This window comes from Phoenix dactylifera, unplaced genomic scaffold (genome assembly GCF_009389715.1).
Source record: "Phoenix dactylifera cultivar Barhee BC4 unplaced genomic scaffold, palm_55x_up_171113_PBpolish2nd_filt_p 000007F, whole genome shotgun sequence".
NCBI classification, from domain to species: Eukaryota; Viridiplantae; Streptophyta; class Magnoliopsida; order Arecales; family Arecaceae; genus Phoenix; species Phoenix dactylifera.
Window position 1 is genome coordinate 3091915 of NW_024067666.1, and position 22726 is coordinate 3114640.

The 22726-nt window shown below is 37.4% G+C and overlaps 1 protein-coding gene across 3 annotated transcripts; it reads left to right on the forward strand.

Annotated features, from left to right (window-relative positions):
• The first annotated feature begins 77 nt into the window (after positions 1–77).
• LOC103704448 lies at positions 78–22269 on the forward strand. Of its 3 annotated transcripts, none has more exons than XM_008787720.4 (10): positions 78–638; positions 883–1167; positions 3653–3841; positions 8991–9083; positions 9207–9389; positions 9467–9569; positions 9655–9825; positions 15054–17506; positions 20608–21204; positions 21735–22269. In XM_008787720.4, exons 2-9 carry the CDS (start codon positions 937–939, stop codon positions 20905–20907), a joined length of 3723 nt encoding a protein of 1240 aa, XP_008785942.2. In that variant the 5' UTR covers positions 78–638; positions 883–936; the 3' UTR covers positions 20908–21204; positions 21735–22269. The 3 variants fall into 3 exon arrangements, with proteins under 3 accessions (XP_008785942.2, XP_008785944.2, XP_008785943.2); XM_008787722.4 differs by having other exon boundaries at positions 78–529; XM_008787721.4 differs by having other exon boundaries at positions 21713–22263.
• Positions 22270–22726: the final 457 nt, after the last annotated feature.

A 22726-nucleotide genomic window follows, 5' to 3' on the forward strand; every position in this document is an offset into this window, starting at 1 on the left:
CCAAAGACGAGGGGGAAAATGAAAAATCTGTCACCTATATATTATTTGTCAATAACAACGTACCCTAAACGCTGTGAACCCTTCGTTTCGTTTCGTTTTGTCTCTCTAGCGCTTCCACAAATCGCTCGTTTATTTCCTCTCTCTTCTCTCCTCCTCCTCGCCCCGTCGATCGCCCCCAAAATCCCGCAACGGTGGAAAAAAGGAAGAATGTTTTCCTCGATTTCTAATCTTGAGATTCTCTCGCGAGCCCCATCGCCGGGAGCTTGAATTCTTGCGCGAGCTCGGGGGTTCTGAGGATCGAGAAGGCGCGCTCTTTCTAGGGTTTTGTACCCTTCTTTCCTGTCTTCTTTAGGGTTTTTTGGTTTCGATCGGTAGTCATTTACGTGTTGCTAGACCGGTTTACTCGAATCCCCGCGGCATTGGGGATATCTCGGTTGTTGCGTCGTTGGGGGTCTCCGTGGTTCGTGGAAACGAGGGCCCGGATCGGGTGCGATCGATTGGATTGAAGGGCTTGGAGAAGAAAGACGAGGTCTTGATCCTTGGTCCCTTGGTCACGGTTTCTTTTTCCTTTTTCCCTTGCTGCACCCCCATTTTCTTGCCCAGTTCCATCTTGTGGCAATCTGTCGAATTTCAAGAAGGTAGGTTCTTTTAGTTAGATTGGTGCATTAGTATTAAGTTTTGGTTCCTGCAACCGACATTAGAAAAATATTGCATTTTTTGGGGATTTATAGCAGTTGGGAGATTCATTGCCCTTGTTAATTTGAGTTTCTGTGGGCTTCATTGAGAAGAAAGGGGAAAAAACCATCTTCGTAGGCTAAGGCTGTTCTTTTTGTGGTTTGAGGGTAAACTAACAATCCTCTTCTTCTTGTTGTTGTTAAAAAGGGAAAGGAGGCATTTCTGAGACGGCATAGATCAGTTACGTTGAAGTAGCCCTGCATGGGCGATCATGGAGATTTGCCGCAGCCAAGTGGCCTGTTGCCTAATGGCCTTTTGCCCAATGAAGTGGCCTGTGTGACCCAAGTCCTTGATGCGGAGAGGTGGTCTAAAGCTGAGGAAAGAACGGCGGAGCTTATTGATTGCATTCAACCCAACAGACCATCTGAGGAGCGCAGGAATGCTGTGGCCAATTACGTTCAGAGGCTTATAACGAAGTGTTTCTCCTGTCAGGTGGGTCTTCTTTTCGAACTTTTTCCTTCAGAAAAATGGCAGTTCTTCAAACCTTGAGACTTTCATTTATTTGTTGTATTTGAAAGCAATAGCTGGGCTTTGCCAATTTCCTTTGTTAACTGCATAATTTATCTGAAGTTAGGCTTTTACTTGTAGGTTAAAATACCTTTTTGCATCCTACTATCTAGTGCAGATGTCTCAGTTGTTTGAAGTAATTTGGTTTCAAATGTAGTCAGGATAATTAAAATTTGATTTTCATATACTAGAAAGACTGGATAACAATGATTAAGAAACCTATTGATCAGAAAAAAGCGCAATCATATTCTGCTATTTATAAATGACATAAAGCTTATCAACGATGGTAAGAAGTAGTGACATGATGTTGGGTTAGTGAAAGGAAGCCTGAGATAATAGAGTTTTGAATCATTTGAATCAAAAGTAAGTGCTTGGAGTCTGATTTTGGTGGGTATATGGTTTGAATTGAGGATGTAATTAGAATTGGGAGGATAAGATATATTCAAACAAACTGCTTTGTTACCATTCTCCTTTTCTCTTGTTGAAGGGAGCAACAAGGTCTCGGTGCTGCATGCTAGTTCCATGCTGGCTTGGCATGACCATGGTTCAAGCCATGTTGTAGTAGTGCTTGATATGCGCTTGCATGCAAAGTTTGCATTGGCAAGTGGCCATGCCATGTGATGGTGTAGGCCTAGCATGGTGCATGCCGAGCTGCACGGGCTCATAAAACCAGCTCTTCGATCCTTGGGTAGCTAAAATAATATATATGGGGAATCTCTTGCCTTTCGTTCTATTTTGTAAAAGGTGGAAATGCTGTTGATGACATTTTTAATAACAAAGAAGGCAGTCATCAAAGTGGTGCTGTACTTTTGAATGCCTTGTTATTGTTACATGGGGCTTGAAAATATTAAGATAGTTAAGAAACAAATTGTATCATATGAGCCATACTTTCCTTTATATAACTAAGAAGCAAATTGTGTCATATGAACCATGTTTTCCTCTATTTAATTAAGACTAACTTTCCTATATGTCAGAAAGTTTGCTAGTAAGGAAAGCCAATGAGACTGATGAACATGAGATAATTGGGGTGGTACATTAGGAATGTAGAAAAGCATTGGGGCTGGATGGCCTTGATGTGGAGCAGGTTTCAAGTACAAGCTTAGTGATTGAAATAATAGGGTGAGACTTAAATGAAAATTGATTTGGAATTACTTGAAAGTTTCTGATTTTCAAGTAGCTTTAGATGGGTAATGATGACAAATTGCTATTGTGAAGTTGTAGCAAAATAGTGAGATAGTACTTTTAATTTTTGTTAGTGAATGTTAGATAAATGATCGATTCACATGTGCTAATTTTTTCTTGGTGTATCTGAATTCACATTTTTTTCCTTCCTTTGAAGCCTGGCCTAACCTAATCAAGCTCAGCTTATTTTTGGATCTCTTAGTTGACTAAAAATCTAGGCATTAGAGTCATTTTCTAGGGTCGTTTTGAAGTTAGTATATGGAGGGAGCTAGAGTGACTAGTATTTACTAAAATTTATACGTTGTTAGGGGTAGTGTGCTGGCTGGGCTGTGCTAGAGGTGGTATTTGCTCTGCTTGCCTTGTAGAAAGCTTGGCCTAGCCGACTCTCAGTCTTGTACTTAGCGGTCACATATAGATGTTTCCACTTTTAATGCTTGTAGTTAGAGGTTCACTCACTTGTGGCTTTCATTTGATAAATTATTGTTTGGGCAATCTATCAGGCTATCTTCATAGCTTCTCATAGTAGCATCAGTTTTGCTTCATGTGGTTTCCCCATTGCCATCTTAGCTTGTTTGTGGATCTTTCTTCACAAAAGCACAACACTCTTGTACATCTGCTTATCAAGTTCCTCGAAGTTTCCTAATGTACCACTATAACACTCTTATGCCTTTCATTTGACTATTGCTTTGATGATTCCTGACATGTCCAATCTCTTGCCTTAATTGAGGCCCAACTCTTTGGTCACTTCTTATTTATTATCCTCATACCTTTGTTAACATATCTTATATGCTCAACTATTTCTATTTGTGTTTTCTTAACATATTCTACTACTCGCATGGTGGGTTCTTTTCATGTTGTTATTATCACATACTGAAGGGCCACACAGTTCTTGCTTTTTAATTTTCTTTTTGTAGTTATAATCTGTTTCTTTTCGGTCATTTGTAATATTGATTCTGTTTTTTGACTTATTTCTTAAAAAAATATATAGGTGAATTTAGCTTTTTGGAGAGTAGAGTAGAAATGGAAGGAATGAGTGGTAGATGCCATGATATTCTTGTCTCAAAACCTTATAGTTTTCTTGATTGGTTTCTGTAACTAATTGTATTGATGTACAAATGCCTAATTTCATCATTCATTTCTCTATATTTTTTGATAATATGTTGGATTTAGGTAACATTTTTTTAATACTGTCACATGACTCAATATCTTCTGTCATGATGCTTGTTAGGTTTTCACATTTGGGTCTGTACCTCTCAAGACCTACTTACCTGATGGAGATATTGACTTGACTGCATTTAGTAAGGATGAGAGTTTGAAGGATACATGGGCCAATGAAGTCCGTGAAGTCCTAGAGAATGAAGAGAAGAATGAGAATGCTGAATTTCATGTAAAAGAAGTTCACTACATTCAGGCAGAAGTATGCTTCACTAATCTTATGCATATTTATTTTTCAAGTCTTGAAAACTTCTCTTTGCATAGTGCAATTTATATGTTTGTGGTAGTTGTCTTAAACGTGGTTTGTCTTATTGAATTTATTGGACTAAGTGAATTATGTTGTAAACCATCCCAAAAAGTGTGGTGAAAATGTAATTTATATTCCCCAATATCTTCACTTGCAGAACATGTATCTGGTAACAGGAATGGGAATATAATTATTTGTTAAGTCTGTCATGTATTGATTGATGATAGAGGAACTCCACTTCTTCCTTTTTTTTTAACTGAGAGAGCATCATTGATAATTTCGGTTCATTTTGAAAAACCAAAGAGTGAGATGTGTTAAGGACAATAATTTTTATTTTGGCCAATATTTGGTTAGGCTGGTCAATCAAGAAAGATATTATCATGGGTTATTTAAACACATATGGACTAATTATATCATTATTCAGATTATGCAGATATTTCCTGAAAGGTCTTAGATAATTTAACTTTTTAAGGCCTGAACAAGAAGTGTAACATCAATGGAGATTTAAGGTATTCAAAACCTATGTTTGTAGGTGGTAAAAAAGTCACTTAGACAGTCTACCTGAAGGGGCTGTTTGGTCAAGTTTTATTTAATCATTTTTCTAAAACATTTTTTTGTAAATTTTATCAAAGCAGGTCCTATTAGTGGCCATGCAAATCCCAGTTTTATATATTCGACCGTTTGGCTGTATTATGTTAAAACACTGGTTAGTGAGTACATGATATTAAATGATGCTGACAGTCAATATTATTGTGGATTTTGTAGGTATAATCACCATGGCGAACCTACATTCAAAGGCACAAAAATTATAGAGTTTAGGAAGGATGGTCAATTAAATCAATATAGCACACTTGTGTAAAATAAAGGCAACCATAAGCCCTTTGCTCAATAAGAGGTAAGAAAAAAAAAGGGAAAAGAGCATTCTAAGGTAATGATCTGTTCCTAGTACTGTAGATGGGCTTGCGACACAAAGGAAGATTCAACTAGGGGAAACATCCTGAACTTGATCCTTTGCAAGATTTCCTAGCAAAGATCTAGTGTAAATTTGTATGCAAATGGTAACAGATATTCAACTAAGTCTCTAAAAGCACAGATGTTCAAAACAAGGACATAGAATATGCTGACTATCAATCAAAACTTGGAGGGTTTGCGTAAGGGTTGTGTTTTAAGTACAACTAATTCATCATGATGGTTGGGTTTGGCAAAGAAAAAGTTTTTAATGCAAGCATAGGGATTATGCTTATGGATTTTGGCTGGAAATTAGCTTAGGCTGCTAAAGGATATCCATAGAGAACGATTGACGGGAGAAAGATGAGGAAGAGGACAAGGGGAGGGAGAAAATGAAATACCTGATTTGGACGTTCTTGATCTTATTGTAGAGGGAGTCCACTTTGTATCCTGGAGGGGGGAGCTGATCTTGCAGGGCTTCTGGTGTCTAGAGGATGGGTGAGATTCTCTAGTTGGAGATATGAGCAGGTGCGGTGGGGAATAAACTAGGGGTTCTGATAAAGATTTTCATAAAACCCAGTTTTTGAGTTTTAAGAAAGACTTTGTAAAATAATAATGTGTTCAATTATTTGATTTAAACATCAGTTTATGTAAAACTCACTTCATATTATGATTTACATAAATCAACGCAATAACCAAACACTCCCAAAGAGTTAATCTTTTCAGTGCCTTAAGAACAGTTGTTTTGCATGGTTTGTGAAGTCTTATGAACAGTGAATTTTCTAGATAATAAGTGTATACATTTCTCCATACAGATTACATATTATGTGTTATGTTGTAGGCTTCAAAGGTCATTTATTTTTCCTTTCTTTTTTCTTTAAGCATGTATTTTCATTTAAGATTTTATTATTGACATCCCATTAAGTTCATTATAAAGGTATAACACACAGATAGCATACTCATGTATACATATATTTACATAGATATATACACATACATACATACATGTAATCATACATATACATACATAGATACATATGCCCCCCCCCCCCCCCCCCCCCCCCACATATATATGTATGTATGTTTTAGCATATGTGTGTGTGTGTGTGTATAACTGGACTACACACTTTACCTTAAATCCTTGAAAAAGGAGTTAATTATTCAAAATCAATAATGGATCATCCAAATTCAAAGCCTAAATTGTGGAACATGACCTACACTACAAAAAGTGCCAAGAAACAAAAAAATGTGTTTAACATAATTATCAAGTAGAGGTGTCAAAATAGATGATTGATAACACAATACTGTATTTTGCTATGACCTAATTATCAAAACCTAGTGAATTTAAGTTTACTCATATTCTAAGATATGTAGATCATGATCCATGAAGTGGATTTTTGATTTTTATGTCTTGTCATGTATTTCACCACACAACTGCAATTGATATTGCTTATTTTCTATGAACTTGATACATTGGTGAGAGATACTAAAATATATGAATTTTTATTTCTAGGCATTTTCATAGTATAGATCATGGTCAAGGGTTTGGATGTTCAATTTATATGCCCTATCAATTTTAAAATTGTTAACTCCTTTTACAAGGAATTAATGAAAAATGTATGGTCAAACTCATATGTATGTGTCATATCATGTATTGTAGTACACTAGTGCAATTGCTGCCATTAATTTTTGTACCCACTTGATACATAGATTAGAGACCACCAAACTATGTGAAATTTAGATTCTAGGCATTTTTTGCTATGTAGAATATTGCTAGCGGTATGAATCTTCAATGAATTCCAGTACTGGCAATGCAGGTCAACATGATAACAGCAGCTTGAGATATGAAGCGAGATTGCTTCAATTAAGGGAAGCATACAGAGGTTTTAACAAGAATTTTGTCACTTTTAAATCAATGATCAGATCTGCAATTTTGTAGCTTTTTAGATGCGAGATGAATCTATCATAAATGGAGGTTATCATTATGGTGATTAAGCTTTTAAACTGGCTGGTGGTAAGAGGGATGATGGATGCATCGATGACTTTGAGAACAACAAAAAGTTCATGGAGATAAATTCATAGTTATGCAGGTGATCTCTTGAGATTGAGTTAGTGAGATTGGCAAGTAATAATTGCATGCTAATGAGTCAAGCAAGCTTGTGAGTGAGGCTTGCAAAGTGAGCCATTAACAAAGTGGATTGGCCAACAAGATGATTGAAGCTGAAAACTTGAAGGTGCTAGAAGGACATTTTGATGGGGCTAGAGATTGGAGTATGATGTAGTCGACTTTGGAAGAAAGTACATATATCAGGTGTATGGAATATATTCTTGAGGTGAAAAACCAAAAACTAGGATTAGGTACACAATAGGATGGAAAAAGTAAGTGGGCTTATTAGGTGTCCATGCATGTGCGAGCTTGAAGTATATACTACCTTGATGGATCATATAGTTTAATAATAGATGTTAGCATCTATTTCATTATAAAATACTTAGTAGATGTATTTGTCTCTTGGTGGGGGGGATTCAATTCTTAAGTTAATTTTGCTGTTTACACTTAGATACATCTGTCTATATGATTGATTGTGAGGGCTAAGATGAACTATCTTTTCATCCCATTTTATACTTAGGTATGTAAAGAATGTTCCTAAAGAAGGGCACAGTGCATATAACTACAATTCTTTTTTAAGTTGTGAATGAAAGTTTTCAATTTTAGAAAATTCAGCCTAACTCGCATTTTTGATATCTTGTGCATATGCCCTTGCAATTTGGGAATCATCATTTGTATTATTTCTAATCTAATATTTATCTTTAAATATTAATATTTAGTATTCATAACCAAGGTTTAGGTATCAAGCCCAGTACCAGTATTTTACTAGTGCCAGGATAGTACCATCCCGACTCTTGTGACAGTCCAATGTTTTGGTATTATATTGTGAAGTAATTATTTTTGTTTTCCCCTTTTTTAATTTTTTTATCTTAAATGAAGTTTTAGTGAATATCAATATATTTGGCATGATTTCCTCTATATTTTTTATTCATTGGCCAAATCAGTGCTGAAAAAAGGGAAGTTGTGATTTATCAGATGTGCAAGGTTGTTTTGGCATCAAGGAAACCAGATTGTAGCGAAGGGAGGCCAAACCTGCCCCCTTTCCCTTCTTTCTCCTCCCGCTTCTGCTCTTTTTCTTTCTTTTACGCTTTCCGCCTCTCTTTCTCTGCTTGCAGATTCCATCCTCCTGACTGAAAGAATGAGAAAAGAGGGCGTGCCCCTCCCCCCTGACCCTCTCCAAAAAAGTTTCTTTCTCGCTTTTTTGAAAACTAGGCAATTCTGTCAGGTGGTCGCCTCAGTTTGCCAATCCTGACCATTTTAACTGGGACAGGCAGAACATCCTAGCCCATGAAGGGACCAATATCCTGCAGGCATCCCAGGTGCCAGTTTCTGGCAGGAATGGTGCACCACTGGCGGTACCGACCCAACCTGCCAGTACTATAGTCGTTCATTGGTTTTATTAAAATTAGTAATTGGGAGCTGGATCATATCTATGTTTTTCTTGCTGATGGAGCTTTTCTGTCATTTATTGTGATGTTGCTATAAAGCAGACAATGCTGTGCCTGAACATCATAAGGTGACAGGTAGAAATGATGACATTATATGAAGCTATGCCTCTGCATCATTTAAAAGATGATTTTTAATCTCTAGTCCTCAATTAAGAGGCTGAGATCCCAGATGTTTTTTGTGCCTTTTGGTACTTTTATATTCTTTCTATAATGATTTTTTTTTAGGTTCTGTTGAGTACCATGCATAGTTTCTGCATCTTTTTTGACCTAGCATAAGAATACTATGTATCTATACTTTTGGCACTTATTTTTTTAGTTACTGTCTATATTATCTGGTTATATGTTTGTAAACATATTTATGAAGCCCTTTGAATGCAGTTCTCTTTCTTCATCATATTTGAATTTGGTCATGTCTTTAATCTGCATTAAAGTTCAGATTCAGCTGATGCCAGTAGCTGGGATAAAGCCTGCTTGCCTTTTTTTTTTTTTAAGGTTTTCAGGACAGTTCTTCTAGCTTTTTATGTTTGTGGCATTATGATGTTTCATTATGCCCACCTTTCACACATGTAGATTTGACCCCCAATTTTATCCATTTTTTCAGGTAAAGATTATAAAGTGTCTTGTAGAAGATATTGTGGTCGATATATCATTTAATCAGCTTGGTGGATTATGTACACTTTGTTTCCTTGAACAGGTGAGTTGCTGGTGCCTTAAGCATAGCTCATACTTATGTTTCGAAAAAAAGTGAAAAATGATGTTTGTAAAGCCTTTCGAGCATTTATAAAACCTTTTGCTAATTAATATCCAATTTCTGCAGATTGATCATATCATAAATCATGATCACTTATTCAAACGGAGTATTATACTGATCAAGGCCTGGTGTTACTATGAGAGCCGTATATTGGGTGCTCATCATGGCCTCATTTCTACATATGCTTTGGAAACTTTGGTTCTATATATATTTCATGTGTTCAATAATTCATTTGCTGGACCGCTTGAGGTAATTTCTTTTATTTTGTTTATTCCTTTTTGTTATTAAATTTTGAATATAACAATATTTATTATTGTCAATCATAGGTCCTATATCGTTTTTTGGAGTTTTTCAGCAACTTTGATTGGGATAACTTTTGTGTTAGCCTTTGGGGTCCTGTACCTATTAGTTCACTTCCAGATATGGCTGGTGAGTTCATCCTTGCATTTTTTTTATAATGGGAGAAAAATATGAAATGCCACCTCCTATTTCTCACCTTTGAAATATCATTCAGCGGAACCTCCTCGAAAGGATAGCGGTGAATTGTTGCTCAGCAAGGTCTTTCTTGATATGTGTAGTACGGTATTTGCTGTTATGCCAGTTGGTCAGCCTTTTGTTTCGAAGCATTTCAATGTTATCGATCCTTTACGTATAAACAACAACCTTGGACGCAGTGTTAGTAAAGGTATTGTGCACTTATATTGGCTCTGCTATTTTCTGTCTTTTATGGTAGGATCGGCCGAAACTGCTTAATTGATGGTGCTTTTTTGAAAATCATTTCTAGCATATTTATCTGTTTATCTTGCAAGTGAAGGTTATATTGTTGTTTGCTTCACAATCTAAACCAGGACTTCAAGAGGATCTACTTTCTATGCTGTTTAGATGAAAGTATGTTTGTTTTAGGCTTGAGAAAGGGGCCGCAGGGCAGGGTGTTTAAGTTCTTGAGCAAATGGATCTGATTTTGGCTTTCTCTGTTCACGACTCCGGTTATATTGAATCAGCCCTTTGGCTTTAGCTGGGCACCTTGGCACTAGGATGTGAAGCTGTGAACAAATAGTCTCTTGTCCCTTGTTTTCTTAAACAAGAGAACCACATGAGCAGCTTAATACACTTGCCTGTATGTGTGTGTGTGTGTGAGAGAGAGAGAGAGAGAGAGAGAGAGAGAGAGAGAGTTTTGAAACTGTTGACCTTTTCTTGTTCTAATTGTCTGAAGCAAGTTTTTTAGTTAAATTATATTTCCAGGAACAAATCTTTTCAGAATATCAATATCCTTCTAATATTTTGGACAGTTTCTGAGCATCTTTTTTTTTTATATATTCGAAGGTTTTATCATTTCCCTTAAGTTTAAACCTGCATCCTTTAAGGCAATAATTTTTTTTCTTCATGTTTCTTTGTGTTCATGGATTTTTACACCAACAAGAATCCCCTTAACCTTTTAAATCATTTCTTCTTGAACAAAGAAACTTTGGACCTATGGTTTTTGTTTATCTTGCTGCTAACAAATCAAGAATTTTACGTTTTGCATAGCCTTAGCTACATCAATTGCCCAATATGGATTTAGAGTTCAAGCATAAATTAATTTTTCCCTATTATCTTTTTTATCATAATATCTTGCTTACACCATAGGTCCTTACAATGATGTAATGCAAACTCCTTTGTGCTTTCATATTTCATTTTCACTCATTTCATGGAGATTAACTACTGGTGATGTGCAGTGTAAAGCTGCGTGAGTTGACCTACTTGTTTTTTAAATGAACTGTTTTTTCCTAGTTGAGCCAGCAACTTCCAAACAACACCATTCATGCAGTAGGAAAATCTCAGCTAAAAGTTTTCTAGGAGTAATATTGAGATCACTTGCAGTAGGAAAATTCATGTTCTGATCTTTCTTTCTTTTATTACTATCAACTTGTTAATCCATTTCTTATATGACCATAAAAATAGCATTTGAATGGTTTTTATAGATCTTATCACCCTAACACTCCATGGAATTAAATATTGAACAATAAAATGACCAACCAATTTTTAGATGGTGAATTTTTCAACAGTAAATAAGCTGCAAAAACGTAGGATTACCTTACTATATCTAAGAATGCTTGGTTTGGTTTGAGTAGAAAGAGTATGTTAGAGGAAGATTGGAGTTTTGCAGATGATAAAATGATAGAGACTTACTAAGATGCTATGATCAAGTGCCACATTGATTAGGAGAGGCTCTGAACAAGGTGTGTTAGGCTTTCTATTATTTGGAACGGTCAAAAGAACGGGAACCTGGGAGGACCTAAATGTTACTTCTTGGAAATTATTAATGTAAAGCATTTTGTGATTGATTGAGACTGGTTAATTATAGTAATCAAACGTACATCACACCTTGGTATATTTGAACATAATCATATGTTGGATGCCAACTAAGTGTCTTATTTGGTATATGCCCTGCAATTTGTATCATCAAGCAAATTTTAAATAAATATTGCACTATAATTTTAAGGAAACATATCTCTTTGTGTTTTCCCCTTTTGATATATGCTTTCATTCACAGTGTTTTTTTTCCCCAAATAATCCCCGATGTATTGGTAATGAACTCAAAATATGTTTCCATTTCCCTTTATATTGAGAGTATGTGAGCTATGCACCTTTTTGATAACAGTTATTTAACAATATAGTGATTGTTGCTGGTCGTGCTGCTTTTCATTGAAGAGTTTGCCATATGGTAGGAATGAATCATTGCTTAGTACATGTGATGGGATTCAAGATTTTCTTACTGGGTGCTTAAACCTAATCCTGCAGTTGCTGCATCATGCTAAAATTAAAAACTAGTTGCTGGAATTTTTCTTTAAGGATGAAGGGGAAAAACAGAAATTTGATTTTGCTTTTCTCTATCTGGAGTCAAATTAAGATTGCCTTGCATCATGTCATTTTGGAATATAATTATGGGTTAATAACCTAAAAGGCATACACTTTAGTATGATTATGAGCAAATTTTAGATCAAGTATAACAATGTATCATTGACTTAGTCAAGTTGCATAATATTAACCTTAGAATTTCTTGAGCAGTTAGTTTACATTTTTGAATGTGATTGGATTGCATAATAAAGTCGATGGCACTATTTTATGCAATAAAATGCAGGCAGTGTGAGAAAATTTGCTTATAATACTGTTAAAGATGTTCTAAGTTATCGACAAATGCAGTTAACTAAAAATTATGATGCATTGTAATGATTAGATTTAGGACTCAGTTTTTGTAAGTACAATTTTTTTAACTTTTAAGGTCTCCAGCATATCAGTTGAAGTGTTGCTGATACAGGGGTAGGTGTATAGGAGTTGATTGGGATTAGGATAAGTGACAGTGGACCTGAAAATATAGGATGAAGTTTCAATTAGGAGAATAATAAATGTTTCAGTTGATGACTGCTAGATAGACCATTAGATGACTATTCTGAGAATTATTGAAGTGCAGGAAGGATCAGGTTGTAGATCTAGTTTTTAGGATGTGTTAGGTTGATTGAAATAGTTAAGATTAAGGGACTAGCTTGTAAATATGAAGTCAATTTTGGAATAAGAGTTCCGTGAAGTTCTTTTTGGTCTCTGTTGATGTCTAGAGGGGCCTTATACCATGCTGCAGGGCCCAAAAAATGGAATTCTCTACATATAAAACCTCAGTAATGGGAAACTGGTTACTTTTGATGGGTCGTTAAATATATCTTGAAATAAAAGGCTTCTATATATTCCCCGTCAAAAATTATCTTTCTGGTTGTATAGAAATAATTTGCAGAACCTTACATATGGTAAAAAAGTGTGATTTTTGTTGCAGCTCCTATATGATTTCCTCTCAGTGCTCTTCTGTTTCAGCATAGATTTTCCCATGGTAATGTAGGTGGTCTAATAGTTCTTTGGGTGTGTTGACTACTTGTACAACCAGATTCAGAGATAAAATCTTTGGTGATATATCCACTTTTTTTCTAAAACTATAGTACTCTAGTATGGCATGATTTTCTAGATTCTCAAACGCGTTGACTTTTCATTTCAAGATTTTTTAAGAAGTAGCAGATAATGCTTCTTTGAAATGCTAAGAAGTGAATGATCATTTTTAACAATTATTAGATATTCTATTAGTTAATAGGGTGCAAAAAATGAGAAAGATACTTGATTACCTAATCTTTGACTTTAAAACACTATGAAGGGCTCTGCTTGCTTGTTCTCCAACAGTCCCAAATGTGACTTGGCCTGATTTGATGTGTTTACATTTCACGAACTGTTTCTCATGTCCAGCTTGATATTCCAAATCCTTCGTGTTCCAACCTTTATCTACATAGGCCTAGAGGAATCTTTTACCTGTCTATATGCTGTGAGAAGAACCATGAACGATTCAAATGAAATCAAAAAAAAAATGAACTACTCAACAAACTAGTACACTTTGTATGACTGACAGTTAGGCCCCATCTATATGGTCTTTCATATAGTCTACAATACTAGCAACATATAAAAAGGGGAACCACAGCATCTTTAACAAGGCAGTTGTTTTTTCTTTTTAATTTATTGGTGCTAAGACTCAAGCTGTATGGCCCACATGCTGTCATGCGAACCATTCTAATTGAACCAAGAAAAAATCTCAACAACTCACTTGGAGAAGTACACATGTATTTGCACATTAAACATTTTTACACATGCATTCTATCGAGTGTGGAGTGCATTCATGAGCTCTCTGTTTGCAGCTTCTATATTCTCAATATAATGTTGTCATTTACATTACTTACACTCGGATTCTTCTCTAATCAAGGTACGCCATACCATATCGAACCGAGCGGTACGGAGTGTGCCGAATCGAGCGGTACAGAGCGTGCCGTATTGTATAGGTTCAGTATCGGTATGCAGTGCAAGGGGCGTACACCGAACCAGCCTCCATACTGGGCATACTGACACAATAATAGGGTGATACCAGTATGGGCCCCGGTATCGAGATGGCGTACCTTGTCTCTAATACTCATGAAAATTCAATGATGAAATTTTTGCTCAAGTCATCTATAAGTTCAAAGGCTTCTTTGATATATGTTTCTATGTTGTAACTTTAATTTGTGCTGTTGAAGCTTATCAATAACCTATCAAACATTGCCTCAACCAAGGTATGCTGGACCGGTACCGGTCGCCTACCGGACCGGTTCGAGACCGGTTTGTATCGGAGCCGGTCCGGTGCGAACCGGTCTTTGTTCACGGACGCGAAATTTTTTTTTTTTTGGGTTCGTGGATGCGCCAGAGCTGGCCACAGTGCCACTCTGTGGCATTTATGGCCCGCGCGGGGCAGCGTGCTCGCACGTTGTCCGTGCGGGGTGGGGGAATCGCTCGCAGGGCGATTCCCAGTGCGGGGAATAGCGCCTGTACGGGGCGCTCTGCCCCAAGGTATAAAAAAAAATGGTACCGGTGCAAACTAGCCGGTACGAGACCGGTATGCAGCCGGTACGCATGCGTACCGGTCGGTACCATTCCGAAAATAACTGGAACTGGTATCCGGACAGCTGGAACTGGTATCCACGCTATCGGGGTACCGGTTCCAGGCCGGACCGGTCCGTACCGGGCTGAACCGGCCGGTACGGACCGGTTCGGCAGACCATGGTACTCTCAACTATTTGGATTAGTTGATATATGATGACTTAAAAATAATTTTTATTTTCACAAAGCATTTTTTAACCCTGTAAATATTACATTATTGCATGCATATACAAAGATACACAACCATTTTGCTGATTTCTTTTTTGAGGCTCAGACAATCTGACACCTGGTACTGGTGTTCAAGACAATCAGTTTGTAAACCCCTTTTCTCCATGGTCGGTGATGTCATTTTTTTAAAAAAGGTTTTTTTCCCTTCATCATTCTATATCACTATACTTTTTCAGCACTCAACTTATTTTGTTTTACTCTCTGCAGGCAATTTTTTTAGGATACGCAGTGCCTTTGCGTTTGGGGCCAAAAAGCTGGCAAGGTTACTAGAGTGTCCAAAAGAGGACCTGATTGCCGAAGTAAATCAGTTCTTCATGAACACATGGGAGAGACATGGCAGTGGCAATCGACCTGATGCTCCTTCCCCAAATTCGCGGCACTCGCGACCTTTAAGAACTGTTCCATATGAAGAATCCAACAGTTCCAGAATCACTTCAAGCACCAAGAAAAAGAATGAAAAGGTTGTTTTGCCCGCTACACATGATTGTCAGACTGATGGTGCTCTTCCTTTTTATGACAACTTTTCTCAGATTCAAAAGACCATTAACCAACACTCTCAGAATGTACATAGGACAAGTATGACATCTGCAATTTTGCGTACACAGAGCCAGAAAAGTTATGGAATGCAGAATAGTTCTAGGGTTTCCGATCACATTGAAAAGAATAATGGTTCCAGAGAATTTGTTCCAGCTGAAAAGAGTCAGAAACCTTTGAAGCCTGATCACTATGTGAATTATCCGGGGGGACCAGGCAGGTTTCATTTTGCGAGGACACACTCGAGTCCCGAGCTGACTGACACATCTTCTGAAGTTTTGTCTCGAGGGAGCCGTAACAAAGTTCCTGAAACAGGCAATAACTTGATTGCCACAGCAAGGTTAGATCATGGCAGTAGAAGAAGGTACTCGGGTTTTGATGTTTCAAGGAGTCGATATGCAAAATCTTTTGGTGACCCGTCATCTTCAAGGCACTGTTCGTCCCAGCAAAGTCTTGAAGCTGCTGATTCAAATAATGTTTCAAACACTTATCAAGATGATGTTGGCTTCGCAAACATTGTGGAAGAACATTCATCTGTGTCTGAGGCCTTGGAGATGCACCAGGAAGAGCAGGATTTGGTTAATATGATGGCATCTTCCACTGTACATAATTCAATTGGGCAGGTTCAAATGCCAATTCATTTTAGTTCTCCTCATCAACCTTTTCCGTTACCTTCCTCTCTTCTAGCTTCAATGGGTTATAGTCAGAGAAATTTGGCAGGTTCTGTTCCCACTAGTTTTCCTGTGATTGAGTCTCCACGGTCATCTGATATGCCGTTTCGTCAAGGCTTTGTTTCCTCACCTTTGTCGCCTTATTTCCTAACCGCCGGCTTCAATTTGAACTCAGAATACACGGTTGACCCTAGTAATGAGAGTTGTGGCATGACAGAAATGAACCCAGAGGAAAGTGGTGGCTATTTGCATGAAGATGATCCTCGATCTGATCAGGGGTTTGACCCCAGAAATGGAGATTTCCAGGTGCCTCATTCAGATGACAATCAGCAGGAAATTCTAGGGGGATTTAACTATGTTTCTTCATCACAAACCAGTAATTCTGGTCCTTTTATACCAGGACACCACAAATTTGCTAGAGAAAATAGTGTAGTAAGTGAAGAACACACTGGTGCTTTCCAGAATCAAACTGGTACAGGCAATGATACTTACTCTAGTGACAGGAATGGATATATGACGTACATTCCTGCCTCACAGGCTAGTCCTCCCAGGAGCAAATCAGCCTCTGAAAGTTCATCCGATGGATCTGCAAAAACCTCCAGGTCATCTAGGGATAAACGAGGAAGAAGAACCGCCTCTCCTGCAGTTCTGACATCATTGTACAGGGAATCAAAGAGCGAGTGGCAGCTGGAGGGCTCATCTAATCATTCTTCAGCATTGGTAGATGATGAGGCTTCACCACATGCTAGACCCCATCAGTTATCTGGATATGAACCAGCAAAAATAAGTGGATCAGAATCTGTGATTCCTGTTGCACCAATGATTGTCAATGGCTCAGGACAGAGGGTTATGGATAACTCTGGGGTCATGCCATTTGCATTTTATCCTACTGGTCCACCAGTTCCATTTTTAGCCATGTTTCCAGTATGTAATATGCCACCTGCGACAGGCAGTTCTGATGGATTAATTAACCAATTTGACAGGGATGAAAGACTGGATCATGGTCGTATAAATCCATGTGATCAGAATCATGATTCAGCAGAAAACCTTGATCAGTCCGAGTCTCAAGTGAGCTCGAGTGCTTTCAGAAGTGCTGATCCTGAGCCCCCTGAGGAGCATAAGTCTGATATTCTCAATGGTGACATTCTTAGCCATTGGCAAAATCTGCAATATGGGCGGTCATGCCAGAACACTCGTTACCACGAGCCTTTTATGCACCAATCTCCTGTTATGGTACCACCAATATACCTGCAAGGTCATTTTCCATGGGATGGTCCTGGTAGACCACTGACAGCCAATGCAAACATCTTAACACAGATTATGAGTTATGGCCCCTGCCTAGTTCCCGTTACACCTATGCAGCCAGGTCCTCATAGGACTTCCGATGTTTTCCAGCATTTTGGGGATGAAGTCCCTAGTTACCGTGGTGGTACTGGAACCTATCTGCCAAATCCTGTAAGTATATATCTCAAGATCTATATTGCTTGTTAATTGATAAAGGCATAATTATGCCTGTTTGTGGTGTCATTATCTGACTGAAGGACAGAAAGCGGATTCCCCTTCCACCCAGAGAGAGAGAGAGAGGGGGAGAGATTGGGTTCTTTTCATCTTGAAATTGAGGCTATGAAGTCAGTCAAGAAACAAGTCATGAGCAAGGACTCTTTTGACTAGAATAAGTGGCCTGACGATGCTTCTTCCTTCTCGCTCTCTCTCTCAACTTTTGTCTTTATTAAGAATGCTGGAGGTTTAAGAACCTCAAGTAACCAAATTCAATTCTGCTTCATTTTTTTAATTTATGTTACCTAATGGGACTCCTATCAACATGGGAAAGGGGCCATATAGGACCATATATAAGCCAGTCATTTCCTCTTTTAATCCAAGAGGGGTTATTTCCTTCTTTTTTTAAGAACTCATTTGAAGTTGGAAAGTAAGAGATTCTTCTCTGTATGACTATGCAAATGGTACAATTTCTTTGACTCTGCTTGGTGGAGCTGCCAGTTATCTTCTTCAACAACCCCATTATTTGTTATAACAATTTTTCCTTTTGGCATATTATAATCTTGTCTCACTGTGCTATTGCATTGTTTTGCTTAGGAGAGTCCATTTAGATGCATAGTTTGAATTTATTTTGATGATTTATAATTATGCAGTGTGTTTTTTAGTGTTTTTGTATTTCTCAAATATGTTATAATTATCTATTGGCTTATATGTAGCAAAAACAAAGACAACTATCAGATTTGTCGAGATCTGCTTTGTAGGATTTGTGGTCTTTGTTGTATAAAATCAGAATTCCATATATAGAAGAATATTGCAAGAGTTGTTTTTCATATGCACGTCAATACATGTCCAACAATAGTACTTTAGGCAGATAGGACAATTTAGGTTTCATCTATGGAAACATGAAGATCTTTTTGTACTTTCCACTATCAGCAATTGTCATGTTTTTGGCCTTGGGGATGTTTTTTTCTGCTTATTAGCCTGCTTTTCTAATAGAACCTGGAATTGTAGTATCCATTTTTAACCTCTGACTAGTTATGATGCACGAGCTAATGCACATGTACCTAATAAAAGTACTTACTCATAAATAAAAGAAGGTATTTTTTTTACATATATAACATAGATTTTAAAGATTTTTTTTGTAAATGATTTGTAAAAGTGGTTTTAACTTTTTAGTCTCTAGATTCTCTACCCAACACCAACGGACGAAACCCTTCTCTTCTCTCCTAACTGCTCTATCTCTTCTGATTCCCTCTCCCCAGCGCTGCTAAAACCCAAGATTGACACCAAGATGGGAGCTGAGACCCATCGTAAGTCATGAAGGGAATTGTGGGCCAAACACACAAATTGGAACCATCAAAGATGTAAGATAATCCATCTCTTGTAGTTCTAATCAGTGCCCCTTCATTGCATCTTTCAACAGATTAGAACAAGCAAGAGGCTTGAGTCAGCCATTTCATTAAAATCAGATCGTTAGCATGCTTGAAAACTGTTTTATTAACCATCGGGAAGCTTCAGTGATAAAACTTTTTGACATTGCTGAACTCTGAGGTGTGCAAGTGGGAAACTCCTATTATTCTGTATATTAAAAAAAAGTCTCACTCTAGTTGAATCTGGTGGGCCTAGAAAAGAGTTTTGAATCAGATAAGACAGTCTTGAATCGGATTAAGATGCGTTTGCACAAGTTGGGAAAATTAGACTAGTGAGAAAGAGTTTTGGTATGAAAGAAACAAACTGATGTTTCCTTATATTGGTTTTGAGGGAATAATCATGGGTAAACCTTGGAATATTTTAAGGATATTTTGGGAGAAAAGATATAATCAAGAATATTATAAGGATATTTTGAGAAAAATATTTTAGTTACTATAAGCTTTTTACATAATATATTGCCAACAAACAGATACACTCTTGATCATATCAGTCGAGATTACAATTCCATCAATCCATTTTTTTTAGGTGATCTATCGGTTGCATGTTATAATTATCGGGAAAACTTAGATATTATAAGGGTATTTTGGGAGAAAAGATATAACTGAAAATATTATAGGGATATTTCGGGAGAGGGATATTCTGAGAGTATAAAAGTTTTCACATAAGATGTTGCCATACTTAGTTTTTAGGATACAGGAGGATGTTGTCTGTACCAGTAGGCTGATAATCAATCATATCTGTTGCAATGCTATAGGTGGAGAGTGGATATCATGTTATGAATTCCTTTTATATGCTTTGTTCACTCTCTGCCCATGTTACTTTTTGGGTTTCGGGGCATGACCTTGATATTTGGTTTGCGCTTTCTAAATGGCAAAACTTCATCAAGCTTGTCTTCTTTAGCCTTTGAAATCTTAGCACGAAACATACTTCTCGTTGGATCCGTTGCTATTTGTATGTCGTCTACACAGAAGATGGAGACAGATATAAGTCTCATCTTAAATTTTCTGTTTTCACGGTGATATCATGTCCAATGATTCTCATGAAAAGATCAGGTGCAAAATTTCATCTCTGACTGCTTATCTTTTCTCATTGTGATTTAATATTTTGGAGAACCATTATGCAGACAGATGAGCCTAAAGTCTATCATAACTTGATATGTCTGTGTATGTACATTCTTAAAGATGGTGATTTTGTAATTACTTGTGGTTTCAGAAATATTTTACTTGATCAGTTAGTAACATATTCCTCTCAAAATGCACTGTCGATCATGCTAGCACAGTAGCAGTTCCACTATTGTTGTTTAATTTTTGAAGGAATAAAACTCAAGTCATGGATGTGCTGTCTCTTTTGCCTGGCCAGAATTTTCTTGAACTTGATTTTCAGCCAAAGGCTCCACTCTTCTGGATCTCCACCTATAGTTTTCTTCTCTAAAAAAAATCTGTCATCCGTGCACAATACCATGCAGATCTTCTTTGTATAATTCCAATTTCATATGATTCTTTGATCATCTATTAAGAAACTAGAAATGTTGCTGTTATTGTATACTAGAAACATGAATATTCGGCTGTAAACAATAATGTCATCCCTAGCTGAGACTTGTAACTGATTTTGCTTTTCCCCTTCTCCAGAAAGTTTCATTCAGAGATCGACAGTCCAGTACAAGAAACCACAGAGGGAATTACAACTATGACCGGAATGACAGTGCTGACAGAGAAGGCAGCTGGATCTATGCAAAATCACGAGCTGCCAATCGCAGCCGTGGTCGCACCCAAGCTGAGAAGCTCAGCTTACGGCCTGACCAATTTTCTACAACTGACAACCGAATTGACAGACCATTGGATCCACACAGGCATGAGCCACTTGCGTCGAACCAAGCCCAGAACAGATCTTTTGGGCTTGCAAACTCCTCACATAACTCACCAAATTAGGCATATGGCATGTACCCAGTGCCCACAGTGAACTAAAATGGCGTGAGTCCAGTTAATCCTGCAGTTTCACCTGTTGTGATGCTGTATTCATAATGAGCAAGTCATTGGGTATGGTTCACATGCTGAATCCCTTGAGTTTGGCTCTCTTGGTCCAGTCCATCTATCTGGTATGAACGAAGTATCATCATCTGATGATGTAAACCCAGTTAGGGAGTCATACGATCAGAGGCATGGCACGTATAAGGGAAGTTCTTCACGTTCTTTTCCAGATCATCCCTCTTCACCCCAGCTCCAGAGGTAGTTTCGGTTCTCATCACTTACTCATTTTTGCCATGTATTTTATTTGTTTGTAATCTATTTGGAAACAATTGTAAAATACTGTTGCAAAATGCAAATAGGGATATCTCTATTAACAACAGATTCAACTAAAATGTCAAACATTGTTCATCCTGTAATGATTGATGAATGTGGACAGTTCACAAGTACACTGGAATTGGATGGCTGGTTAAAGCATGTTATACTTGCTTCATATAAGTTATCCTATCAAACACAATGCATGGTCAGAACTTCTCAATAATTGTAGATAGAGATGCTAAATAATCCACTTCAATTTAAGAATTTGAATGATCTACCATAGCTCGAAAGTTAGCGTCTTTTTTTTTAAATAAAAAGTTTAAGTTTGTTAGAAATGATCTTGGAGTTAATGCTATACTTCTTGCAGATTCTCTCTTTAATTTTGATCAGTTTCCATTGCTTGTCATTCATTGGGATCGTTTATGTTGCTGCTAATTTATTGTCTTAACAGGGCACTTTAATTATTTTTCCAGATCAATGGTCCAGAGGAATTATCACTTGAAAGATGAGGATTTCCTGCCACAGTCATTTCCAAACCAGGGAGTTGGTGGTGGGGAGAACAACTATAACAGCAATCCTTCTCAATACCAATCATTCTTCTCCTCCCCTTACTCTTGATCGAAGTGGGATTTATGATACTGATCTTCCTGTACATTTTGTTAGTGTACCTTAATATCCTATCCGTCTGGCATAGTTTTTGTATGTACGCTAGAAAATGATTCTTGACCCACTCACTGTTTCACGGTATGACCAAGAAACGATGGCAGCGTAGAAAGGCGGAAAAAGTTTGCTTTTTCTTTCTAGGAATACATGGTAACATCTAAAAATGCTTCAGGACTAGATGTGTTAGCTGTTTGGGTGGACTTGTTATGTAGTTCATTCTAGGATTGCTATTTACAGTAGACTAGGTTCTTTAAACCAAGGTTTGCTAGTGCATTGTTTTCCTTGGCACTGATACTATAAATTTGGCAGAAATAAGTAGATGAAAAATTATTCTCTTGATGTGTTGAACTCTTTTTTTTTTTGGCATAGAAATATATAATCTTCTGAGTTGGAATTCTGTAAATTCTGGTACTTTCTATCTGCGATTAGTTTAATTATTTTCAGCCAACTCATGTCTAAGACAGCCATTGTTATAGTTCTCATTTTTCAGTAATGTATGAGCTTAGCTTTTGTGTGCAACCAATGGTGCTGTCATTTGGTGCATCAAAACCTCACAAGCTAATAACCCGCCACCCGACCCTGCCACGAGAGAGAGAGAGAGAGAGAGAGAGAGAGAGAGAGAGAACCAAAGCCAGCATTATAAAGAGCTCTTGTGCAAGGTGATTCTTGTTAATTGGAGTGTAAAATGAGGAAAAAAAATTCCTTGTGCCATGTATTATAGAGGATAGCTGCCACTTCAGCATTTATATTCTAGGTTTGTTTTATTTTTTTTTTTATTTTTTTGGCGGCAATATACGAGAGC

Coding starts and splice junctions, on each gene's coding strand:
- LOC103704448 (XM_008787720.4), top strand. CDS start 937: ATGGGCGATCATGGAGATTTGCCGCAGCCAAGTGGCCTGTTGCCTAAT. Junction 3,842..8,990: donor TTCACTACATTCAGGCAGAA/GTATGCTTCACT, acceptor CCATTTTTTCAG/GTAAAGATTATAAAGTGTCT. Junction 9,826..15,053: donor TGGACGCAGTGTTAGTAAAG/GTATTGTGCACT, acceptor TACTCTCTGCAG/GCAATTTTTTTAGGATACGC.